The sequence below is a fragment of the Macaca mulatta genome, chromosome 6 (genome assembly GCF_049350105.2).
Source record: "Macaca mulatta isolate MMU2019108-1 chromosome 6, T2T-MMU8v2.0, whole genome shotgun sequence".
Taxonomy (NCBI): Eukaryota; Metazoa; Chordata; class Mammalia; order Primates; family Cercopithecidae; genus Macaca; species Macaca mulatta.
In genome coordinates, this window is record NC_133411.1 from 82,032,958 (window position 1) to 82,052,213 (window position 19,256).

The 19,256-nt window shown below is 40.7% G+C and overlaps 1 protein-coding gene across 11 annotated transcripts in view; it reads left to right on the plus strand.

The window, feature by feature from the left end:
- The window catches only part of ANKDD1B (ankyrin repeat and death domain containing 1B), a 53,689-nt gene that overhangs the window by 17,012 nt on the left and 17,421 nt on the right, over window positions 1–19,256 (plus strand). For 9 of the 11 annotated variants that reach the window (XR_013418386.1, XM_015140290.3, XM_078004900.1 and 6 more), the window contains 4 exons: window positions 6,274–6,372; window positions 7,159–7,257; window positions 11,960–12,058; window positions 17,942–18,040. Coding sequence is in view for 10 of the 11 variants with exons in the window: in XM_015140290.3 (XP_014995776.2) it covers window positions 6,274–6,372; window positions 7,159–7,257; window positions 11,960–12,058; window positions 17,942–18,040 (396 nt within the window). In the remaining variant the exon portion in view is untranslated. The remainder of the gene's footprint in view (window positions 1–6,273; window positions 6,373–7,158; window positions 7,258–11,959; window positions 12,059–17,941; window positions 18,041–19,256) is intronic. The other 2 variants (XM_078004895.1, XM_078004898.1) reach the window with 2 other exon arrangements.

The window sequence follows — 19,256 nt, forward strand, 5'->3', positions numbered from 1 at the left end:
TCTAGGCATTTTTTTTTTTCTTCATAGAGGAGTAGCCTTTGTGCAATTGGCATTTTGATTTCTCAGCAGTAGAATATACTTCATGAATGGGACTTCCTTTTCTCTGTGCCACGAGAATACTATACTATAAAAGTTTCTTTAGAAGCTGGTCAGTGATAGTCACTTCATTTCACCTCTTTTTAAAAATTTTTACATTTTTTTTCTGACCGTAATCTCAAAAACAACAATATTAACAATAAGAAGTATTTCTTCAGATTAGGTCTGTATACTTCTTTGACTTCCTCTACATATGATTAAACAACTATACATTTACAGCTTAGAGGAAGATAGACTTGGGCTTTGGTCTGGTCAGTACCACCATGCACTAGCTGTGTGGTTTTAAGCAAGCTCTTCAATTTCCGAAACCCTCAGTTTCTCCATCTATACAATGGAAACAATAAAATCTACTTTATGGTAACAACAGGGTGACAGGAGAAGTCTTGTCCCACATATAATTTTTTTAAAATCAGCAAACCTCCATTCTTTGGTATATAATGATTGACATTTCCTCAATCTTATGTAAAAGTACCTATGCAAATGAACTTCATGATGAGCCATTCCATAACCCCTTTTCACTTATGCCATTCCTATGTAGGAATGTTGGAATAGCTGAGATGCTTAAATGAGCTAATGACTATAAAGCACTCAGCAAGGAGCCAGGCACATTGTAAGTGCTCACTGTTGTAACAATTGTTATAGGATAAAATATCCTATCTGATTTTCTGAAAGTGACAATCATAGTCAAATGCCATTTAGTATCAAGGTGAGGAAGCTGGATCTTTCTAATTTTATCCATGCCAAGTAGAGACGTGGCCAATTGATGAATTCTATTCAGTTCAGTTCAGCAGATATTCGTTGACGGCCTGTTATGCATGAGACACACAGTTATTTTCCCCTTCAATGTGCTCTGATTGCTTCCATGAGAGAGAGTAGTGTATGGGAAAGACGGGAAGGATCAGGCAGGCTGATGGGATTCAGAAACCAAAGCACCTTTGCAGGGAGCCTTCCCCATTTCTTGAGTTTCTGCTGGCCAGCAGCCTTCCTCTCCGTAACTCTTTTCAGCTGATTCTGGACATGTCCTCTCCTCTCACCTTCTTCCTCCTCTGTCTGTTGGGAAAAAGGGTTCAGGAGCACTGGCAGCAAACTGCAGAGTGACATGTCCAGCTGCGAGATCTTAAATTGAGTTCAGAGACATACAATGAATGAGCAAATAATGAGTCCACTGGGTCATCTAGGGAAAGAAGACTCTGAGTCTGAGCCCAACTTTAGTCCCTTCAGAAAACTAAATTGATGAATAGAAAAGAAAAAAAAAAAATCTACTTTTTTTCCTAAGATCTGTGAGTGGGTCACACCTGTTGGCAAACATCAGTTGGAATGGTAGTTGCCAGGAACTAGGAGGAAGGGAAAGTGGGGAATTATTGTTTAATGAGGACACAATTCCAGTTTTACAAGATGAAAAAGGTTATGGAGATGGATGGTAGTGATGGCTATCCTTATGAGTATCCTTAATACCACTGAACTATACACTTAATAATGGTTAAGATGATAAATTTAGTTATGAGTACTTTACCATAATAAAAAATTATGGGGGGAAATTCCAGTTGCAGCTGTGATCAGAAGCTCAGGTTCTATCAATTTACTGTTGGGTTTCCCATTTGCATCTGCTTAAAGGTATTGTGGAGTTTGTAAAATACATTTGATATTTAAGACGTCTTCACCTTCACAGTGTTACTCTCTTGCCTAGTTTCTTATCAACAGAAAGTGATTGAGAGCCTGTGTACCTGCCAGGGTTGGTAAAATCCATCTCTCTGGCCTGGAGGGAACTCCAAAAGCTAACAAGGAAAGCTTTCCTGGAAGGAGGCCCTTAACACAAAATGGATTTAACTAGGCCAGGGGGAGTTTGGGTGGGGAGAGATGGAGGATGCTGGGAAAACTTTTGAGATTTCCCCCAGCTCCACAGCCATAAAAATCACTGAGGCCTTTCCAGGGGAGAGAGATTAGCGCAGCAAGGAGTTAGGAATAAAGTATAGACATTTTGAATCTACATATAAATGTCCATCTGGTGATCAAAAATAAATACTCAGACTGACATGTTTGGGGAGGGAGAGAAATAGGAAGGCCTCACATGCCATTCATGTATTTGTTCAATATTTACAAGAATTTGGGGGTACAATGTTGCTTTGGTTTCAACTACGAATATGGTAGACTTCCATTGGTTTAAAGTCTCTGGAAGTCAAAATGCATAGAAGCTTCTTTTTCTGGGAGGGAAGGGGATAGTGAGTAGAAGGGGACTTGAGAAGACACCTGTTTTCTTATACAGACCCAAGGCAACATTTAACAATTTTAGATTTAATCAAATCTCTTGTTTCCTGTCTGTGAGGGGAGAACTAACCCACTGTCTCCCACCCCACCAGTGCCACTTTTTCATATTTAACATGCTGCTTTTTCTTTTTTTTAACCTCATGACACATATTTTTTACCTGTGAAATTTCTAGTTATTCAGGGTTTTCCCCTTCCTCAAGTGCCTGACCCTGGGGTGATGGGAAATGCTGTGGGAGGGAGCATGCACTGGAGGCCCACCCAGCGCCTCTCCTCAGAGGCTCCGGAGAGCGACACATCTCGGGGATCCCTGTGGTAAAGGAAGGTCAGGTTGGTCTTTGGATACCCACTTAATGGCTATTTATGAAATTTTTGCTGAATTTCATAACATCAAATTTGATGATTTCATCTTCTCAGTAAACTTAAAAATAATTTATAATAAACAATTCCAATCCCTCAGACTTACATGCCAAAAAAAAAAAAAAAATTAAATGCATTGAGTTAAAACATATCAGGTTAGCCATGCACAGTGGCTCACACCTGTAATTCCAGTACTTTGGGAGGCAGAGGTGGGAGGATCTCTTGAGTTCAGGAGTTTGAGAACTAGCCCGGGAAGCATGGTGAATAACTGCCTCTACAAAAAAATACAGAACATTAGCCGGCATGTGGTGGTGCGCACCCGTGGTCCCAGCTACTCGGGAGGCTGAGGTGGGAGGATCACTGGATTCCAGGAGATGGCAGCTGCAGTGAGCTGAGATCATGCCACTGCATTCCAGCCTGGGTGACAGAGTAAGACCCTGTTATAATCAGGTTAAATAGATATTGAGTTAATAGAGGAAAGAAGGAACAGGAATCCTGGACCCTCCTTATTTTAGTACTTAAACGGACAGGATCCTGAGCCAGGGAGTCTTTGTGATTGGCCCAAGGCCTGGAGCCCAGGGCTCTGACACCAAGCTCCACCATCCTTCTGGCTGGAAAAGCTTCCTGCCTTCCAAGTAAGGGAGGGCCTATGAGACTGCCCTGGATAGAGGCCTACTTGAATGTGATGAAAAAGGATTGGGAAGTTAAAAAAAAAAAAAAAAAGGACATAATAAGAAACTATTTTTAAAAAACCACATATATCTTTGAAATTCCTGTTATTTTGTCTAATAATATGTACTCAATGAGAGAAAATATTTATATCTCACTATGCTATAATCTCACCTTTCTTTATGCTACCTTTTCATATATTTATTATAGGTTACTTTAAATGTCTTTACTTTGTGTAATTTTGCTTTTACATCTTTTTCCTGGATGATAACTGTTTTAAAGGGCTTCCAAAGTTCAAACTAATAGTGTTTCCAAAGGAAAGGAAAGATCTTTCATCTGTGGTAACTGTAGTCTTTTCTCAGAACCTCCCATCTCTTAGCAGGTGAAGCTTTCTTTCACTTTGTTATCTACGCAGTAATGCAAAACTTTGTAGCAACCACGGGTAAAAGAAAAGCACCATTTTAAAATTGAACAGATTAGTATTGTTACCAAACTGATAAATATGTGTTAGTTAGAATTCTTTCTGTTGCAAAGACAAAAATCCATCTTGATTGAGATTAAGCAAAGAACGTAATTTATTAACTTGTAACTAAAGAGTATGAGGGTGTATCTTTCCAGCTTCAGGCATGGCTGGACCCAGCTCTTTTTCTTTGTCCATTTCTTAGCTGTCTGCATGTTGGCATTATTCATAGGTATACTTTTCATATAGTAGGAAAGATAGCTGTTAGCAGCCTCAGGTTTAATATCCTTATGGATTTCAATCCATAAGAAATAGAAATAATAATCTGTCATTAAATGTTTATGTATAAATCTCAGGAACAACTGGCCCTACCTGAATCATATGCCCAATCTCGAACCAATCACTGTGACGGCAGGTTATGTAATCACTTCATGTGGCAGAAGGCAGGCAGATAAGGCTTGGAAATGGACAGCACTAAATGGGCTAAATGACAGGGTGTGTGTGTGTATGTGTGGTTGTTCTGCAAAGTAAAACAAAGTTACTAGAAGAAAGGTAAATATAAAGGCAAAAGCAACAAATGCCACACTAGGGCACAACACCTTCATGTATTATTTGTGGTCTCTGTGCATAAAGAGCTAACAAAAGCCCTTTCCTTCTGCATGAGCCGGGGGTCATTCTCCAATGTAAAAGATAACAGGCAAGAATCAGGTAACAAGTTCTCTTTTCTCCTGTTCCAGTGCATTAGCAACCTTTAAAGGCCTTCTTCCACCACTTCTCACCACCTACCTTTCCAGCCACAAACACACTTAAATGCTGAGTTATATAACCCCATATATCACCAGCACTAGGTTACTACATTACATTATAATTACTTGCTTATGTGTCCATCTCTCCTTTTGGACTCTGAACTTGAGGATGGGCAATATATTTCTCACCCTGGTCACTCTGTTGCTTAGCACATTATCTGGCATATTCATAGGCATTCAATAATTGTTGAAGAAATTAATGAATTATTTATGAGGATATGTGATCAGATGTTTTCATCTAGTATATAATCACTGTCTCTTGTTCCCTCTTTTATGATTTGTTTACATGAACCTTTACCTGTAGTCACTATTTGCACATATTTGTATATCAAACACAATAATTTTTGGTCTGTCGTTTCCAAAGAGTTGCTCATGACTCAAGATTAAATTTTACTCTACAATTAGTGCAGAAAACTAGGGTTCTAAGCAATCTCTGTTTCTTTCCTTTGCCATTTCTAGGGATCTCCTGAGAATGAAATCACTGAACCCTTTAAAGGGTTGGAGATGTAGATCTCATTGGTGACATATGTGGCCCAACAATGATGAATTAGGTGAAGTTTTTGGTGCAAATTTGTTTCTCCAGCTCCCATACATGCATAAATACAGACCTCTGTAGGACTGATCTTTATAGATTTGTTTTTGTTTTTGCTTTTTACCGTTTGTTATTTCAGCATTATTTCTTCCTTTTTTCTCCAGTTACTGGGAGCTCCTATGTTGTTATCTCAGGTTAACAGTGGCCACGATCTTTTCATTACCCTATTTTATCAAGTGTTAGATGAGGCTTGTATCTATTTTTTAACATTAAGACACCTTGCTAAGCTTTCAGTTAGTAACACACTAAGCCAATTTGTGAGTGTTTTCTCTTTAATTGAAGAAAATACTTCTGCTATCATATTGCCACCACAACTTCCTTTTCCTTCTTTTAATTTTCTCAAGTTACAACATTACATTTTCTGTGGATCTGCTATAGTTTGGCTATGGTTTGTCCTCACCAGAATTCATGTTGAAATTGGATCCCCAATCTGGTGGTGTTAGGAGGTGGGACCTCTTGGAAGATGTTTGTGTCATGAGGGTGGATCTTCATGAATGGCTTGGTGACATTCTTCAGGTAGTGAGTTCTCACTCTGGTGGGACTAGATTCATTCTCATAGGAATAAATTAGTTCCCACGAGGGTGAGAGCTAGGATGCCTCTTGGGTTTTGTCTCTTCACACATGTTCGCATCCCTTTGACTTTCTCTGTCATGTTATGACACAGTGTGAAAGCCCTTGCCAGAAGCCAAGACCGTGCCCTTGAACTTCCCAGCCTGCAGAACTGTGAGCTAAATAAACCTCTTTTCTTTATAAATTACCCAGACTGAGGTATTCTGTTATAGCAACACAAAACAGACTAAGACAAGTCTTTCACTTTTCTTGATGACATTTTGGCTATGGAAAATATAGTCTCCATTGGCAACATAAAAAGTAGGAGGAATTCCATAATCAGAAAATTCTATATTTGAGCTTATCTTCTAAAAAAATCAAACCTAAACATTTCTCTTAAAATGTCACTAGCTTTGTCCACTGTCATGCTTGTTCACTAAGAGTGTAATAAATGCTTGAGGTTTGTGATTGATTTTTAGAAAGGAAGAAAACCATTTCTTTTGGCAGCTGAGAGGGGCCATGTTGAAATGATAGAAAAACTTACCTTCCTAAACCTGCATACTTCAGAAAAGGACAAGGTGAGTTGGACTTTTATTTCTTTGCTGAGAACAAGAGAAAGGGGAGTAACAATTGATGTAGAGGGGTAACAATTGGCCTGTAGATTTGGTGAGGGACTTTTAGTCAGCAGAAGAGTTGTAAGTTGTTACTGTACTCAGAGAGAATCATGAACTATCCAGACAAAATCCTTCCACTGCTGCTGTGGGTTGTCCAGATTGGCAGTTTTTGCTTCATAATGTTTGTGAAGTCAATAGACCACATGGATTTTTCCATGATCAACTCCACCCCTCTTCTCTCCTCCCATGAGGTCTCCTGGAGCCTCAGCCTTACATGAAAGGGGAGGGGAAAACCCTGGGGTAGACATCGTATCTATATGTACACCTTTGATGACTTTCTTAGGAGAAATTCCTAGATGTGGAATTGTGGGTCAAAGGCTTCTGCACATTTTAAAATCTTTGGGTATATAATATTGCTAAAATGACCTCCCAGAAATCTTTCACCATTTTACCCTCACATAGGTCAAATGGAATTTCTTCTGTTGCTCCATGTTTTGCTAGCAATTGGTAGCAAAGTTAGAAGAAGGAGCATGGATGATTTTTTTCCTACTGGTTCAGAAAGCTATACCTTTTTATTTAAAACTTAAAAATGTATAAATTTCACTTAAAACTGCAGATACAGTGGTCCACGCTCTGGACCGTGCTTTAACCAAAATGAAAACTTCCAGAAACTCCATTGCAGCCCTTACTGTTGAAGGAACATGCTCTCCCAGCACAGGGCATTCTACCCCGAGTGTGTCTCTGTTGCAGGAGGGAAACACTGCCTTGCACCTCGCTGCAAAGCACGGTCACAGTCCTGCAGTGCAGGTGCTGCTAACCCAATGGCAAGACATAAATGAGATGAATGAGGTATGTGGAAGTACGCATTACAGGCACAGGACTTAAATGGGGAAGGGTTGGAGGAATGGCTTTCAAGAAAAGAGTGGGAGGAAAACAAAGGTGTTAGTGCCATAGGGTGTAAAATGTGATGCTGAAAGATTCTTACTTTATTCTTCAAAGTATTCCACAGCACTTCATTTGTTAATCCATTCATTTATTCACCCGTTCATTCAAATAATATTTGTTCTATATGTACTGTATGCCAGATGAAGTATGTACTCTTATTCCAGAAGCCTACAGGGTAAGAAGGGCATGCAAAACAAATAATGTATCGGGCTACATGCAATAATAGAGGTCTATAGAGAATGCCATGAGAACACAGAGGAAGATGTTTTTCAGAAATTACAGTTTTCACAGAAGAAGTGATATATTATCTGGGTCTTGGCATTGTAATGAATGTTGGCAGGAAGGATTTTGAGGATGGCACAAGTATAAAGTATTTCAGAGGGAAAAGTCCAAGGAAAAGAACCGAGGCAAGAGTATGGTGTGTTCTGGGCTGACAAGCTCAGGGTGGCAGACATTGTGACTAGGAGGGCTGGGAAAGCTGGAAGCCTAGTGGGCCAAGGCAGACAGATGACGAAAGGCCATGCTTTACAGGAGGGAGGGTTTGGCTTTGATGTGGTTGCCAGCAGAGACCTTGAAGGGTTTTAAGTAGTGAAAAGGGATAGAATTCATCTTAGGTGTGGGCAGGTAACTGTCACAGCCGTTTGAAAGGTAGACCGGGTGCCAGGAGAGCCCAGAAGTGGGGAGGACCAGTCAGGTGACTGCCAAAATGGGGAAACAAGACCTATGGAAGACCTCTCACTGAGACACTCATGAGCAACAAACAGGATGAAGTGGTAGGAGGAGGCAGAGTCCACAGGACTTATGACCAGGACTTAGAGAGAGGGAGGACTTTCTGCCCCCAGCTATCTGACTTGGGCTGTTGCTGGGGAGTACAGGTGTGGAGCAGGTGAGTGGGGTAGGTAATGAGGGCTTGAATGGGTTTGTTTGAGGCACTTGGGAGGGGGGTACATTCAGGTGGAGTGTTAGTGAGCTGGAAACTGGTTCTGGGGCCGGGTATGGTGGCTCATGCCTGTAATCCCCGTAATTTGGGCAGCCGAGGTGGGTGGATCACCTGAGGTCAGGAGTTTGAGATCAGCCTGGCCAACATGTGAAACACTGTCTCTACTAAAAATGCAAAATTAGCTGGGTGTGGTGACAGGTGCCTGTGATCCCTGCTACTCGGGAGGCTGAGGCAGGAGAGTTGCTTGAACCCGGGAGGCAGAGGTTGCAGTGAGTCGAGATTGTGCCACTGCACTTGAGCCTGGGCAACAGAGCAAGACTCCATCTCAAACAAAACAAAACAAAACACAACCAAAAAAGTAAAAAGAAACTGGTTCTGGATTTGGTGGAGGCGATGTGACTGTGGCTATGCAGGGCAAGTTTGTGAGTCATTTGCCCTGGATGGTCACTTCTTAACCTATGGTCCAGTGATTTTTTGTCTGGCTCTTTGGAAACTCGGGTCAGTGGGGTCCTCTTGGATTTCACAGTTTAATGTTCTGATCATTTCTAAACTTGATGCCTCACCTGAGAGCTACCGAAAGAACTAATATCATAAGCATTTACCTTAAGATACCATTGATTGTAAAGCACACCATTATTTTATGTAACACTCAGAAAAAATAATGCTGCCATTTAACTGTGACAAAAAACTTTATTGTCACTTAAAATATTTATTTTATGCTGCCTATTTGAAGATGTTTTTAGACTGTTAGTTTTTTACGTGCATATATAAAGGAAAAAAATAAGCAAGATAACTCGGTTGATTGTAAACTTCAAGCTGAATTAGATTCTTCTAAATCACTTATTCAGTCTTGATGATTTCTTTCTTTTTTCTTTTTCTTACTTTATTTTTTTTCTTATAGCGTCAGGGTCTTGCTTTGTCACCCAGGCTGGAGTACAGTGGCATGGGAGATGCAGCATTTCTTAAAGAATGCCCCACTGTTGTTTCTAAGATTTTCTTCTAAGCCACTGATACCCATTCCAGTGTAATGCATGTGCTCAAACAACAACAATTATATCCACCTGGTTGACTGAGCTAGCCCTCATGATTTAATCACCACATAAAAGCCACCTCTTAATCTTATTGCATTGGGGATTTAAGTTTCAACATGAATTTTGGAGGGACACAAACATTCAAACCAAAGCAGAGATCAAGTCCTGTAGTCACAGGATTTATAGTCTTATTTATAGTATTAGTTATGCTTTCCCTGTTCTATTAAAACATATTTAAACCACTGGAATGTGTGCATGCATGTGGATTTCATCTTCCTTTTAGCAACTTTGGAGTCAGGGCACATTGGGGAAAATTCATAAAGCCCAAAAAACTTTAATTTCAGATTATGATAGGTTTAATTTGCACAAAATTAAGGGCACAGTGATAATAATATCATCTTTTTGCATATGATTCATAATGTTTGTCCATTTGTGGACAGCCTCTGCTTCCTGATACAAGCTGTTGCCAGATCAGTTAGAGGGACCCATGTGAATGTGCTCTAGAGCCGTGGTCTCCAGACATTCTTGGCAGCAAACTCATATCAGTAAAGAAAGTTTGAGCATGTGGCTATCACATATACATTTATAATTCAATTAATTCATTATAAAGTATATGCTAGAAATATAAATGTTTAAAATTCAAGATAAAAAATAAATAGCAGTTTTGTATTTTCTCTAAACTCACAGAATTATTATTATTTATTATTATTAGAAATAGGGTCTCATTATGTTGCTCAGGCTGGTCTCAAACTCCTGGCTTCAAGTGATCTTCCCATCTCAGCCTCCCATGCAACTGAGATTACAGGTGTGAGCTACCATGCCCAGCTCAAAGGATGATCTTATACACATCTGATGGATTTTATTGTGTTCCTCTGCATATATGTACAATATATTTTTCATAGCTGTCCCAAATTCACTTAACTATTCTTTAGCTCTTGGTTATTTAGTTTCAGTTTTTGTTTATTATAGGTTGTGCTGTCACAGACCTCTTTGTATATAAACCTGAGTCTGATTTCCTCACAATTGCCTTGGAGTATATCCTTAGAGGCAGATTGCAGGGTCCAAGATATGAAACCTTATCAGGCTCTGGATATGAATTCTTTCCTTTACACATTTTTTTAACAAATATTTTCCCCACTGGGATTTGTCTTTTTGCATCCATTTTCCTGGAAAAATGAGAAGGAAGATTATGGGGAGAAATGCCTTTTTTGTTTGTGTGTTTGTTTGTTTTTTTGAGATGAAGCTTCGCTCTTGTTGCCCAGGCTGGAGTACAGTGGTATGATCTTGGCTCACTGCAACCTAAGCCTCCCAGGTTCAAGTGACTCTCCTGCCTCAGCCTCCAGAGTAGCTGGGATTACACGGGCCCACCACCACGCCTGGCTAATTTTTGTATAGTTAGTAGAGATGGGGTTTCACCATGTTGAGTAGGCTGGTCTTGAACTTCTGACCGAGGTGATCCGCCCGCCTCAGTCTCCCAAAGTGCTGGGATTACAGGCATGCGCCACCATGCCTGGCAGAGAAATGCCTTTATAAGCAGATGGCTGTCCCAGGCACCCAGGTAAAGCAGCCTGGAATATGATTTTCCCACCTTGTTGGAATGGGAACACTGGTTTCTATACTCTTGTGTTCCTGTTAACATGATTGTTCATACCTAATTCACTATGAGTAAAGCCTTCTGAATTTATCCTAAAGTAGTTGTTAAGCAGATTAATGTCCAAGGAGGGAAATGGTTAGGGAATGGGGAAGGAATTCTGCATTTCTTCCCAACATTTTTAGGAAAGAGTCTGCATGAGGAAAAGGAAATAGCCAAGTAGCTATTGTGTGGGACCAGCTCCTTCTTTTTCCTCATTTTGGCCTGAATTAAACTCTTACTTCGTCCTCCTAGTATTTATCTTGAGTTTCAGGAAACTGAAGTACTGAGATTTTTTAAAGTAATGTTATTTTTTAAAATGTCATGTAACATTTAATCAGTTGTAAAGATTAAAGTTATACTTGGTGCAAATGGACTTCTAATTTTGTGTGTTTCATACTGTACTATAGTTCCTTATTTCTGAGATTATCTTTCTTTCTTTTTTTTTTTTTTTGTTTTTGTTTTGAGACGAGGTCTCACTCTGTTGCCTAGGCTGGACTGCAGTGATGCAGTCCTGTCTCACTGCAGCCACAACCTCCTGGGCTCAGGTGATCCTCTCACCTCAGCCTCCTAAGTAGCTGGGACTACAGGCATCCACCATGCCTGGCTAATTTTGTAAACTTTTTGTAGAGATGGGGCTTTGCCATTTTGCCCAGGCTGGTCTCTAACTCCTGGGCTCAAGTATCCTGCCTGCCTCAGCCTCCCAAAGTGCTGGGATTACAGGCTGAGTCACTGAACCCAGCCACTTTGACACTTTTCAGCTGAGGTTTAGTTTTCTTATCTGTAACATGTGGATAATATTAACCCTGCCCTTATAGCATTGTGTGATTTAACTGTGCCAAAGCATATAGTCTTGGCAGTACAAGTTGACACATAGTTGTTCAATAAATGCTATCCATTATTAAGAGTAATGCACAAAAGGCATAGAGAAAGCATGTTGTTTGTCAAGTAATTTCATTCCATGACAAGGGGCAATTAAATTTAACTTACTTTTTCTTTTGTTAGAATGGAGAAACACCATTCTTTCTGAGTGTTGAAGGAGGTCATGAAGAGTGCAGCAAAGTGCTGCTGACAGCAGGAAGTGACATCAACATTCCAAATAAAGTATGTGTTCCAGACCATGTTCACTCATGCAGTGGGAGGGAGACTTAAAATATTCTTTGGAAACTCTGGTCCTACATTGATCCACTCACTGGTACTTTAGAATTAATATTTATAATACGCTTTGTTTTTGGTAAGAATTAGTGATTTACCTCCAATATTTCCCAGTTACTGTGTCCTCAAAAGCAATGCTATTCTTTCTATTCTTCTGGGGAAGGAATAATTGAAAGTGGGGCAAAATGAGCAAGTACTTGTCACTTCTTAGAAACAGACACTCTATTCTACTTTGTTTTCTCATAGCAACTAGTGCACACCTGGCTTATACAGAGAAGACGCTGAAAAAAACTTTATTGTGTGAAAGCTCAAGTGGTCAGCCTGGTGCATGAAGAAGGAAGGATGGTGCCTTCCTCTAAATGCAGAATACTTTTGTATGTAGTCATTGTGCTAAGAACCTTTGAAACTTTTGAGACTGTGTTATTATTTTCATTTTTTTAGATCACAAAAATAGAATTTGGAAAAGTTAAGGAAATCATTCAGCATCATACAACTAGTCAATAGCAGTGCAAGGATTCAAACTCCTGTCTGATGCCAATGCCTCAGCTTTTAACCCCTGCGATGGCCTTGTCTTCAGATGGTTTAGTTTCTTTTCCTGTTTTTCTAATTAATTATAATGAAAACTCATGACAAAAAATTTGAATAGCACCAAAGGGTATATGATAAAAAAGTGTCTTACTCCAACCCCACATCACAATTTTACTCCCCAGAACTAACATCCTTAATAGTTTATTTAGTCTTCCAGGAATTTTCCATGAATCCACATGGAAAATGTGATTAAATCCATACACATATATATACCAACACCATATAAACAGTAGCACAGTATGTAATATATGCTGCTCTGCACCTTGTTTTCTTTTGATTGCCAATATATTTTAGAGATCTTTCTATCTGCACAATGTATAAACAATTTCTTTTCAACAAGTACAAAGTTAAACATGTAAGAATAAAGTCCCAATCAAGAATAAAGTCCCAAACTGGCATGTTTGATACCCTGTATTCTGCTGGTGGGAGTGTATATTTGTATAATCTTTCGAAAAGCAATTTGTCACTTTCCTTTTACCCACACATGGTGGATTATGTTAAGAAAATAATTTGAAAGGTGGAAAGCTAGCTGCATGCATTCAGATAGATGATAAAGTTAGCTCCAATTGCCAAGAATTAGATATAACATATACGTGGAATTAATGGTAGGAGAAGGCTGAAAGAAGGTCTGGTGCTTCTACTTCTTGGAAAATTATGTAGCTGTTAAAAATTATAGTGATAAATACTAAAAATATATTGCAATATTGAACATGTTAATCATAGAACACTAATTGAAAAATATATTATAGTCGAGTAGATATTAATGTAATATTGGATTTATATATACATGGACAAGGATTGTCAGACAGGAAAATCAAAGTAGCATGAGTTGATTCCCACTTAAGTTGCAAGGTTATTGATGCAATAAATAAACAGAAAGTTAAGAATTCATGGGAGCCATGAAATATTCAGAATGTGGAGAGCTGTGCTGCTGTTCAGTCATTGCACAGGTGCCTCCTTGTCCCCAGTCTGTATCCCCCTTCAAGTTCCTGGGAAAGCTTCCCAGGTTAGCAAGACTCTCAGGCTTACTCCATTATTTTGTACCCTGCCTCACCCTTGTCCTTAATTATTTTGCCCTTAAGTATTTTGCTTTGTAGTGATTTTTCATATGCACACATTCTCCCCATCCGACTAAGACTGCAGGCTCCATATTGCCCCTGTCCTTACAGCCAGTGGCCTCAGTTGCTCTAGGCAGCCTGGAAATGATCGCGAATCCATTTTTTTAGCTTTTACTTCTAGAGTTTTTCCCGAGTTCATCAGCTCCCTTCTGAATCAGCAACCTCAGCCCCCACTAGCTATCCACACCTATCTGTCCAACCCGGTGAAAACCTTGGGGGGGAAAAGCAGTGTGAAGCAAGAAGCCAACAGCAAGAACACACATGAGCCCGGGATGGGTTGAACTTTGTTTTGCTTTCACATTTGTAGGTGATTGCTATGTTTGATCTTGGAAACGCTTCACCTGCTGACACTGATGAGTCTTGGTTTCCAGGAGTTTGCTTTTGTGCTCCCTCCCACCTTGCCATCAGCAAGGGGAGCGGGTAAAGGGTTAAGTCGTTTCTTTCTTTCTTTTTTTTTTGAGACGGAGTCTCGCTCTGTTGCCCAGGCTGGAGTGCAGTGGCTGGATCTCAGCTCACTGCAAGCTCCGCCTCCCGGGTTCACGCCGTTCTCCTGCCTCAGCCTCCCGAGTAGCTGGGACTACAGGTGCCTGCCACCTCGCCCGGCTAGTTTTTTGTATTTTTTAGTAGAGACGGGGTTTCACCGTGTTAGCCAGGATGGTCTCGATCTCCTGACCTCGTGATCCGCCCGTCTCGGCCTCCCAAAGTGCTGGGATTACAGGCTTGAGCCACCGCGCCCGGCCCGGGTCAAGTCGTTTCTAAGGAGGTTGTTGGAGTGAGATTATGAATGTAGTTGACAGCCGGCTTTCTCCGTTTATGTTGGGTGGAAGAACTGCCCAGAGTTAGGGCAACAGGCTCTCTTTAGCGCCCTATTAACTGCCCTGGGTCCAAAAAAGGCTTTTGTAGGTCCTAAGAACTCATATTCCTGGAGGTCCTACCTCACATTTTATCATACATATTTAAGTGCTCCCACATTCCTCTTTACTTTTTTTTTTTTTTTTTTTTTTTGCTGTTAATTGCTCTAAAAGGCTTTTTTGTTTTTGCTTTTTGCAATTATTTGGCTATGACAGACTCACCTAATTTATGATTGACTCTGATTTCTTAGAACTCTGTGTGCATAATTGGGAATTTGAGGGAGGTGAAAAAATGCAACCTGCAAATTGTTTATAAATATAATGAATATTTTATGAACATTACATTTAACAATCAATGAAGTATGAATGTCAATTAAATATTTATTCACTTCAATTTTGTGGTTTTCTTTTGGTATCGTGGAACCAATAATTTTTTTCCTTTTTACATTTTAACGGTTTCTTTGGCTCGTAAAGTCTGTAGGCCCTATACACAGAGCCCATGATGCCTAGAGGTAAATGCTGTGGACTCCCGCAGCTCTTCCTACTACAGGGTTCCTGCTTTGAGTTTCTCAGAAATTTGTTTCTGCTTTAGGTGGCTTCTGATCTTGCCAGTGAGGGCACTGCTGACCATTCTGATCTCAGTTTAACTGTCACCTTATCCAAGAAGGCTTTGTTGATCAGCCATGAGAAAGTAGCCAACCAGTCATGCTATTTTATGTCTTGTTATAGAACTTACAACTAGCTGATGTTATTCTTCTAACAACATCTATAATCTAATAAGCATATTTAAGTCCACTGATTTGCTGATCTACCAGTCTACCAATCAATGGATCAATTGATTGTCCACCGCCACTGAAATGTAATGTCTGAGATCTTATCAGTTTTGTTTACCAACATATCCCTCCACTATCTAAAATAGTGCCTGGTACAGAATAAGTGCTCAATGTTTTTTGTGTGTGTGTGTGTGGAATGGATAAAATAATAGTTACGGTTACCATACACATTTACTGGCTCGTGTATCCTCCCAGTAGTACTGTGATTTCAGAGAAAGAGGTAGGATGATGTGGTAGGCAGAATCAGGCTCCCCACCCCAGAGATGTTCACATCCCAGTTCCTGGAACCTATGAATATGTTATATTACATGGCAAAGGAGAATTTAAGTTGCAGATGGAATTAAGGTTGCTAATTAGCTGATCTTAAAATGAGATTCTCCTGGATTACTAGGTGGGCCCAATGTAATCATGAAGAGTCCTTTAAAGTGGAAGAGTGAGGCAGACGAGGATGTCAGTGATGCAGTGTGAGAAGGACTCAGCTAACTGTTGCTGGTTTTGACAATGGAGCAAGGGGGTGTGAGCCAAAGAACATAGGAGGCTTCTAAAACCTGGAAGAGACAAGGAAGTGGATTCTCCTGAGAGCCTCCAGAAGGGAACATAGATCTGTGAACATTTTTTTTTTTTTTTTTTTGGTTAGCCCAGTGGGATCCATTTCAGACTTCTGACCTCCAGAACTATAAAATAATACATTTTATTAAGCCACTAATTTTGTGGCAATGTCTTATAACAGCAATAGAAAACTATTATGGGGACAGTTTTGCAGATGAAGACAAAGAGGCCCATACTTGATAGGCCACTTATCCAAGGTCATATAGGCATTTAGTATCATGCAAGCTAGATTTCAGTTGGTCAGAGATGCACAGGTCATTGCTGTTGGCATCTGTTCCATTATCTATTGCTTCCTGACAATCCAACCCAAAGCTCAGTGGCTTAAAACAACAATCTATTATTATTTTCACGGCTCTGTGAGTTGACTGGACTCAGCTGAGAGGATTCTTACTTTGAGTTTATCATGAGATTCCAGTTGGAAGTCGGCCAGGATTTTGAAGGCTTACCTGAGCTCGATAGCCAAGAGAGTGCACTCACATGCCTGGCAGTTAATGCTGGCTGTCTGCTGGGAGCTCACCTGGGCCTCACCATGGGCCTCAACCTACAGCCTGGGAACTGGCCTCTAAGAGGAAGGATTACAAGAGCAGGCATTACAAAAGGCAGAGAGCAGCAGCTGCCAGGCTAGTTAGGGGCCATGCCTGGAACTGGCACGCTGGAACTTCTGCCATATTCTATTAGTCAAAGCAGTTACAGGGTCGACCCAGATTCAAGGAGGTGGAGAAATAAACCCTGCCTCTTGATGAGGGGAGTGGCAAGGTCATATTGCAGAGGAGCCTGTGGGACAGGAGATACTGATGCAGCAATTTTGGGAAAGTAATTTCCAACAGCATCCTTATTTGAAAGACCTGCAAATACTTTGTAGCAATCTTACAATTAATCAGTCAACAATGAATTACCTAATAACCTCCGAAAGGCCCCACCTCCTATCATCATCACATTGACATTAGAGTTTCAACATATGACTTTTGGGAGGGACACAAACATTCGGTCTATTGCACACATGTTCCCTGGGGCTCTACACTTCTATGGGAGACACTTAGAAAAAAACAGACAATTAGGTAAAAACCACAATTGCTTTTGTACTAACCTAATACTAGCTCCCCCTCAACCCAGTAATTAAAAACACAATGGGTTTTCTTTTTATTTATTTAGAGACTGGGTCTCACTCTGTTGCCCAGGCTGGAGTGCAGTGGCATGATCTCGGCTCACTGCAGTCTTTGCCTCCCAGGCTCAAACCATCCTCCCACCTCAGTCTCAGCCTCCTGAGTACCTGGGACCACAGGGACACACCACCAAGCCCAGCTAATTTTTGTAGAGACAAGGTTTCACCATGTTGCCAGGGCTGATCTCAAACTCCTGGACTCAAGTGATCTACCTGCCTTGGCCTTCCAAAATGCTAGAATTACAGGCATGAGCCACTGTGCCCAACCAGATTTTCTTTTTAAAATACAGCCATGCATCTCTGAATGACAGGGATATGTTATGAGGAATGCCTGATTTCACTGTGTAAACATAAATAGAGTGTACCTACATAAACCTACATGGTACAGCCTACAACACACTATATGGTATATCTATTGCTCGTAGGCTACAAACCTGTACAGCATAGTAACATAGTAATGTAGTTAAGTACTTGTGCCATAGGAATTTTTCAGCTCCATTGTAATCTTATGGGACCACTGCACGTCTGTCATTGACCAAATCACTGTTATGTGATGCACGACTGTAGTTGTACTATTTCATTGTATTAACTGATTACCATGTGATAAACACCAGAAAGCATGCTGAATTATAATGGGAGTTCCTCCCTGCCCTCTCCATTGTCTCTTGCAGCTCAATATCAGTAGTTTGCAGATAGCAACCAGGAATGGCCATGCATCCCTTGTCAACTTTCTTCTCAGTGAGAACGTTGATCTGCACCAGAAAGTGGAAGTGAGTTTATTCCAATGACATGGGCTTTGGTCCTGGCGCCATGAGGTTGGCCGTGCTAAGGAGATGCCCCTTGCAGATACATGTAGGAGATGAGATGTTTCACAAGGGAGGAATTATTTCTGGGAAGGCTGGCTGACTTCTTTTGGAGGCTGAGTCTTAATCTTGAGAAATAAAATCCAAGGGATGAATTTTAGAAAGTCATTGAAGTTCCTGAACAAAATGAAATCTTTGTGTTTTAAATATTTGTATTTGCTGCAAAAAAGCTTTCTCATATGTCTAGAGATGCCATTACTCTTGTATTAATTTTATCAGTCTGGGAAAATAATGAAGCAGCTGTACATATCAAGAAGAGTGATAATTTTTCTCCCTTTACTGAATGTTCTTGTTTTTCTTTTGAAAGCCAATTCTTTATACTGATTTAGGTTTTCTGACGTTTGAATTAGCTTTGGCAGAATTAACAAAGGCCCTCTGTGCTGGAATTAAACAAGAAACATGCCTCTATTTTTCCACTCTATTTTCATTTCTCTGTTGAGAATATGATTTCCTCTGATCTTGCTGAGCCATTACTATTTATTGTATTAACTCAAGAGGAGGGATGTGATTTAAACCATGTCAGATAGCTTTTGGAGCATGGTATTGGGGGAATTGGCTCTGAACTTACCTGGTTCAGTCCAAGGACACTTCCTGTTTCTCAGGAGGAGCTGGGCCCAGCAAGGCGGGTGGCCCCAGCAAGAAGGACAATGCCCACTTCTTTGCAATGTGGGATGCTTTCTCATTTTTCACACTTAGTGCCTCAAGGAGGTTACTCCTGGGCAGAAGAAACCTACACAGAAATTCTTCCCTTCACGCTGCCCCCACGGCCCTGCTCACACCATCTGTCTGCTTTGACCCTTGCTGGCCTCTGACAGTCTCTGACTTCCTCAGCTGTGGTCTTCTACCTGTCCCCTCATCTCCCCTCCCTCCATCTGCTGGTGACACTCTTGCCAACTCACTATGGTCTCTCTTCCATCCATCTACCCCCATCTCCTGAGACAGAGCCTGGTGCAGATGGTAGAGTCAGAAAGGTCTGGGTTCACGTCCTGTGTCTGCCACTTCCTTGCTGCATGGCCTTGTGGAAGTTACTGATCCTCTTTGTGTCTCATGTATGAAGTGGGGAATATGAGATTGAATGTCTAGGGTTATTGATGTGATCTCTGAAAAACTGTCAGCCTGGTGT